Here is a 6,270-nt window from a genome sequence, read left to right as displayed (position 1 = left end):
CCCCCCCAGCCGATGGGGCAAGAGTGTGCGCTTCAGAACGCAATGCCCGCGCTCTCGAACCACCTCTCGGCGCCCGGCGCTGCGCCCGAGTCGAGTGGCAGCAGCTGCTGCATCGGCCGTGTCGCCGCCGCCGCCGCCGCCGCTGCTGCACTCCAAGCGCTGCCCCCACCTGCGCCGTCGATGTGGCCGGAGGAAGTGGCAGTGCGGCACTCGTACAGCCGCGCGTGTGCGGACGAGGAGAGCGGCCCGAGGCCGTCTGCGCGCACGAGGCGTGCGGCTGCAACGGCAAAGGCAGGCGTGCACGTGGGCAGCTGCGGCGCTTGAGCAGGCGCGCTGCTGGAGGAGGAGGAGGAGCAACGACTGCGAGAATGGGCAGCACGCAGGCAGAGGGAGCTAGAGGAACGAGACACGTGCGTCGCCGTCGCCGTCGTCGTCGTCGTCGTTGGGGGAGGAGGAGGAGTCTGCCAGCCGCTTTTGCGAGAGACGTCAGGCAGCGCGGGTACGTCTGCCGTCGACGGACGTCGGGAGCGCATCTTGGCGGGGGAGAGGCGAGGCAGCGCGGGCAGCGGTCCACTCGGCGGCGGCGAAGTCGGGAGATTGGCGTGCGTCTGCGAGCTCGAGCTCGAGCTCGGGCTCAGCGGCGTTGTAGGTCGCGTCGTTGAACGCCAAGGCGAGCGAGAGGACAAAGTGGGTGTGGGACGAGAGGAGCGTCGGACGGAGGAGAGATGCGCAAGAGGTGCGCTGCTTGGGACAAAGGCAGTGACGATGCGAGGTATCGCATGTTGCGATGTCTCGAGTGAGGCGCATACAGGCGACGTCGAAGGCTGGAGAGAAGAGGTGCACGGCGAGGAGGAGGGAGCCAGACTGCGCCCGTGGCCTGCGCCGATTTTGGCGCTCGAGGCACGCTCAATGGCAGGATGCCGCATGCGCACCGGCGCCGCTGATGCCGTCGTTGCGCCGAGCATCCTGCTCTCGCCTGCGCCGAGCGAGGCGACAGTGAGTGCGACATGCTCATGAAAGCGCTGCACGACGCTAGAGCGCCAATGCGGCTGCTCCATCTGCGCCACCAGGCGTTCGTCAATCGAGAGACGTGCCGTCGGTTCCGACTTCTCCTCCTCCTCCTGCTGCTTGGACGCCGTCGAAGAGGCCGTGCTCGCGCCGCCGCAGAGTGCAGACAGCGCAGCTTCCCGACTGGCCGAGCACGACATGCTGTCCTTCTCGTTGGCCATGCCCAGCGGCGCAGCGCCGGCGCTCGTGGTGCAGACGGAAGCAGTCGTGTGAAGCCCGAGGCCGTCGAGCGAAGGGCGGGAGAAAAGAAAAGGTCGCTGCGGCGTCTTGCTCGCGCTGCTCGCTTCGCCCTCGTGCTCGTGCGAGTAAGAGCAGTCGAGTTGCGAGTACGCCGAATTGTCATCTGTCTCGTCTGGCGCGTCGAGCTCGTCGTTGGAGGAGACGGAAGCAAAGGAGATGGCAGCGAGCTCGTACGTCGCCGTCGCTGCGCAGCCCTCGCGAGGCGTGCTCGGCGAAGGTGCCGAGTCTTGCGAGTACAGCGAAGCAGCGACGAGCGTCTCGCCGCTGGTCTGGCGTCGCAGTAGCGCCTCGAGTTGAGCGGCGGGCAGATCGTCGAGGGGGATAGTAATGGGCAGCAGACTTGGGAAATGCATCAGTACGTCGTCCATGTTGCTTTCGTCGCCGCTGAGGCCGCTGTGGCACGTCGAGCTGCTGAGTGCACTGTGGGTGGAGAGCACGCTCAGACGCTGTTGCTTGCACGACGAAGACGAAGGCAGAGCATCGGAGGAGAGCAGACGCGAACTGCCGCGTGTGGGAGGAAGAGGCGCCGCGAGTGTGCGACGCGCCTGGAGGCGCTGTGCATCGGCGGCGACGATGGCAGCGGCTTCGGCGGCGGCGACGACGGCAAAGGCAGCAAGCTTCTGCTGCTGCGACTCGGGGAGGTGCACCATCGTCGATGTCGATGTCGAAGAGGCAGCGCGCAGGGCAAGGCGGTACGAGTCCGAGTCAGGCCCGCGTCGAGTGCCTTGCAGCAGCTGCTGAAGCTCGAAGCCGCAAGGCACCGGCAGTCTCGCAGCGTCGTCCTTCTCGACGTCGCCCTCGAAGCGCTCCCCTGCAAACGCCACCGTCTCGCCAGGCGCAGCGCTCCTCTGCGTGGCTGCGTCGAAGTAGCCTCCAGCGCGTTTGCGCCGACGCGCAGGCGACTGCCTCGCCGTGCCTCCTGCTCCTGCGGCAGTGCGAGAGAAGGCAGCAGGGAGAGTGGCGTGGCTGCTGCGGCTGCCTTGCGAGTGCAGCTGCGAAGAAGAAGCCGCAGCGCCATCGGCAGAAGCGGAGACGGAGGCGAGAGTGGGGAGTGAAGGAATGGCGGGCAGATCGTCGAGATCGGCGGTGGCGAGGCGCCGAAGGGAGAGGCAGGAGGCTCGAGGCGTGCTGCTGCCCGGCATCGAGAGCGGCACTTGCGGCGTGGAGGACTGGCGTGGGAGTTGGTGAAGAGGACCGTTGCCGCTCCCGCACTCGGCGCTGTTGGAGAGCGCTGAGCCGGAGATGTCGCATGCAAGGCAGCGAGAAGGCGATGCAGATGTCTGCGGTTATCGGATTCAAGGCACGCCGTATCAGCATCGGCAGATGGGCACGTCACACGACGTTTGCGCGGGGGGGGGGGGGGGGGGGGGGGGGGGGGGGGGGGGGAAAGGGGGCGAGGCACGAAAAGCAACACAGAGGCAACAAACTCACAGCATCAGCCTCGACGTCGACGTCGACGTCGTTCTCGGGCTGCCGCGCGCGCATCGCAGGCGCATGCTCGCCGATGCGCACACTGCTACCTTGCTCCGACTTGCGGCGCGCAAAGCGCCTGGTGTTGCTGCTGCGCTGCTTGCGCGGCTCCTGCTGCTGCTCCTGCTTCTGCGCCGCAGCCGACGCACGCGAAGGCGGCAGAAGAGGCACGCTGACGGCCGGCGGAGGCGGAGGCGCATCGAAGCAGACGCCGGCCTGTTCGCGCAGCAGCGCACTGCGGCGTGCCGCTGCTGCGTGCGCGGCGAAGCTGGCCACGAGGTCGGTGTCGCCTTGGCACTCGACATCGGCAGGCCGGGAGCAGAGGAGCAGGCTGCGCAGCCGAGTACGACGCCGCGGCATATGCGCATGGCCAAGGGAGGCGGTGCGCGTGCGCGACGGCGAGCGCGAGGAAGTGGAACGTGGACCGGAGGCGAGAATGGCGGACGTGGGGAGGGAGATGAGAGGAGTGTGAACGGCCATGACTGTGCCCTCAGGTGTGACAGCGAACTAGATGGAGCAAAGGAGAGCGGGGGCACGAGAGACCGGGTGTGTGTGTGTGGTTGGGGGTGGTGAAGGCGGCACGGAGGGCGGGGCAAAGAAGGAGGGTGCGCTGACTGCGTAGAGGAGAATGGGGGTTGATGGAGGAGAGAGAGAGAGAGCGAGAAGGAAAGAAAAAGGCGAGGGAGTGAGGCCTCTCGTGGACCCATGCCCCCGCCTCGCTGGATGCTGTGCCTTCGGCCGGCTTGGACAGCAGCGTCAAGGCAGGGCGGACTCGTCTTTCATGCTTGCTGCTCCCCCAAACTCCAGCGTCTGACCTGGGGGCATGCCGACAGCAATGCAGCTTAGGCTGCGTCGCACACGAGCACGATGGGGGTAAACACGCCTTTCCCTGCCGGCTGCGCTGGGAGCCAGGTGCTGCCTACCCGCAACCGCGCTGCTGTGTCAGTTGCCATTCGGGCAGGCGCAACCCGACAGCGAGGCTCGAGAAGGGGCGCAAGGTGCATGGGGCCCACTCGGGACGACATGTGCGTCGAGGCATTCGATTGACCTGCCCGATTGGGGCAGCCAGCACAGCTTTACGCGACACACGTCTCTGCAGCCTGTCGCATCGCGCATGCTTCTCATCGAACACATTTTCTCTTCGCCGCAGCTGCGCCGAGCATGGCCACGCCAGGCAGGCGGCAGCGCATGCTGAGGAGAAAGGGTGCGCCTGAATCGTGAGGACATTCGTGTGCTCAGTGTCCCCCCCCCCCCCCCCCCCCCCCCCCCCCCCCCCCCCCCCCCCCCCCCCTTCCCGATGCCGGCGGCACCAGCGAGCCTCGTTGCCCTCTCTTCTGATGCTGCGGGCGCGCGAGGCGCGCGAGAAGTAGAGTGTTACTTTGTGACTGGCACGCGAGGCGTGGGAATAGGCATGAGATGCGCTGAGGGGCAGAAGCCGCGGCGTGATGAGTTCGAGGGGCGCGAGTGATTCGCGCGGCTCGTGCGCTGCTTGGCCTGCTTCCAAGCCTCGCTTCTCTTTGCCCCACGTCCTTCTCCTCACTGAGACTCACGTCTCCTTTCTCTCTGCCTCGCTTCACTCGCTCGGGGGCTCGCTTCACAACGCGTCTGCAGCTGCTTCCGCACGCTCTCTCTGCAGCGCCAACAGTGGGCCTTCCAGCTGCGTCGTGTGTCGCACCAGGCAGGCGCTGCACCGCTTCGCACAGCGCACAGCGTCGCAACCGGCAAGAGCAAGCGGCCATGGCAAGGCGCTACTCGCTCGACTCGGACGCCGAGGGCGATGGCTCAGAGGCTGATGCACTCATGTACGTCTCTCTCTTTCCTGCCCCTCTCTCTCCTCCCATCTCTCGCGCCTCTCTCCGCTGACCACTGCGCTGCGACGCGCGGGCGGGGGACGGGGGGCAGTCTGCATCGTCTCACCACCGACGCCTCAGGCAAGGCTCACATCACGTCTCTCCCCTCCAACGACGTCGCTGCCGACGAACGCGCCACCGATCGCTTCGTCGACTCTCTCTCGCGCACGCCCGCCGACGACGCCGAGATGGCGCTGCCGCGGCGCGACATGCCGGCGCTGGAGAAGTCCGGGCGGCCCACGTGGCTCGCCGACTTGCTCCTTGCGCTGCGCCGCTCTGCTCGCCTGCGCCTCATGCTGCTGCTCCTCGTCGCGGCGCTCGTCATTGGCGCGTTTGCCGCGGCCTTTGCGCCCGCGGGCGTCAAGGGCAAGATGTATAGCTGGGGCACGGAGAGGTGGCACGGTAAGGCAAGGCCGTATGATTGGGATCAGCAGGTGGGATATGCTGGCATCACAAAGACGGGCGCACCCGCTGGCCTGGCGCAGACGCACGCCGGCGGCTCGCCGACGAGAGGCAGCGCGGCCATCGAGACGCGCCTGCCCGCGCTCAAGGAGACGGGCTTTAGGCCATTGTGAGTTAGTCTCTCTCTCTCTCTCTCTCTCTCTCTCTCTCTCTCTCTCTCTCTCTCTCTCTCTCTCTGCTCAAGGCCCGAGAACGGCGAGGGGCAAAGCTGATCAGGCGCCCGGGGGCGAGACAGCGAGCACATGGGTCCTCTATCGCCTTACGTCGCAGCGTCCGACTTTGGCGTCGACAACACTAAGCATCGCGACCTCCCCGCGGGCTGTGCCGTTTCCAAAGTACACATTCTGCATCGGGTAAGTTCGGGAGGGGGGGGGGAGGCTTGTGGGCCCCCTTTCCGGCCTGGCGCGCGCCTGGGATCGCAAACTTGCTTGCCCGCCTCGAGAGCTGACGTCTCCTTTTCGCGCGCGCGGGGGGGCACAGCACGGCTCGCGCTACCCGACCACGGGCGCTGCACCCGAGGCACTGCGCGCCTTCCACGCCTCCTCTGCCTCGTCGTCGTCGTCGTCGTCGTCGTCGGCGGCGCGCTTCAGCGGGCCGCTGGCCTTTCTGAACACGTGGCGCTACAAGCTGGGCGCCGAACTGCTCGTGCCGCTGGGCCGCGCCCAGCTCGTCGAGAGCGGCGTCAAGAGCGCTGTGGAGTATGGCACGCTGATGGCGCTCGACACTGCCCCGCCCTCCTCCTCCTCCTCCTCCTCGGCGGCGGGCAAGGAAGGCGCGCAGCAGCCGCAGCAGAAGATGCTCGTGCGCGCAGGCAGCCAACACCGCATCGTCGAGAGCGCCACGAGCTGGCTCGTGGGCGTGTGGGGCGCGGCGTGGCGCGAGAAGGTCCATCTGGAGGTGCAGATTGAAGCAGAGGGCTTCAACACTACCCTCGCGCCCAACTTTGCTTGTCCCGCCGCTGGGAGGGAGGTGAGTTGCGCGCGCGAGTTCTCGCCCTGCGAAACCTTGTGGGCAGCACCCCGTCTGACCGCGTCTTTTGTTGTTTCTGACAACAGGGCAGCGAGCCGGGAGCTCAATGGGTGCATACCTGGGTCGACGAGTATCTTGCGCCTGCCACACGGCGGCTCAACGCGTACATTTCCAGCGGGGCAAAACTCGTACGTTGCGCCTTCCCCTCCCC

At 67.1% G+C, this 6,270-nt stretch overlaps 2 protein-coding genes across 2 annotated transcripts; one reads left to right on the top strand and one right to left on the bottom strand.

Moving 5' to 3' along the window:
* Positions 1 to 38: 38 nt before the first annotated feature.
* On the bottom strand, positions 39 to 3,138 carry FA09DRAFT_362291 (hypothetical protein; the record flags this gene model as incomplete). The annotated part of the gene is made up of 3 exons (XM_025745458.1): positions 39 to 471; positions 933 to 2,156; positions 2,740 to 3,138. The coding sequence occupies 3 exons, from the start codon at positions 3,136 to 3,138 to the stop codon at positions 394 to 396; spliced, it is 1,701 nt and encodes a 566-aa protein (XP_025596245.1). The 3' UTR covers positions 39 to 393.
* Positions 3,139 to 4,555: 1,417 nt separating this feature from the next.
* On the top strand, positions 4,556 to 6,117 carry FA09DRAFT_362290 (phosphoglycerate mutase-like protein; the record flags this gene model as incomplete). Its single annotated transcript, XM_025745457.1, has 5 exons — positions 4,556 to 4,580; positions 4,710 to 5,199; positions 5,326 to 5,443; positions 5,571 to 6,059; positions 6,106 to 6,117. 5 exons carry the CDS (start codon positions 4,556 to 4,558, stop codon positions 6,115 to 6,117), a joined length of 1,134 nt encoding a protein of 377 aa, XP_025596244.1.
* Between the last annotated feature and the right edge of the window lie 153 nt (positions 6,118 to 6,270).

This window comes from Tilletiopsis washingtonensis (assembly GCF_003144115.1).
Source record: "Tilletiopsis washingtonensis strain MCA 4186 unplaced genomic scaffold FA09scaffold_19, whole genome shotgun sequence".
In the NCBI taxonomy this organism is placed as follows: Eukaryota; Fungi; Basidiomycota; class Exobasidiomycetes; order Entylomatales; genus Tilletiopsis; species Tilletiopsis washingtonensis.
The sequence above is the reverse complement of the archived record's forward strand: the minus strand, read 5'-3'. Positions and strand labels throughout refer to the sequence as shown.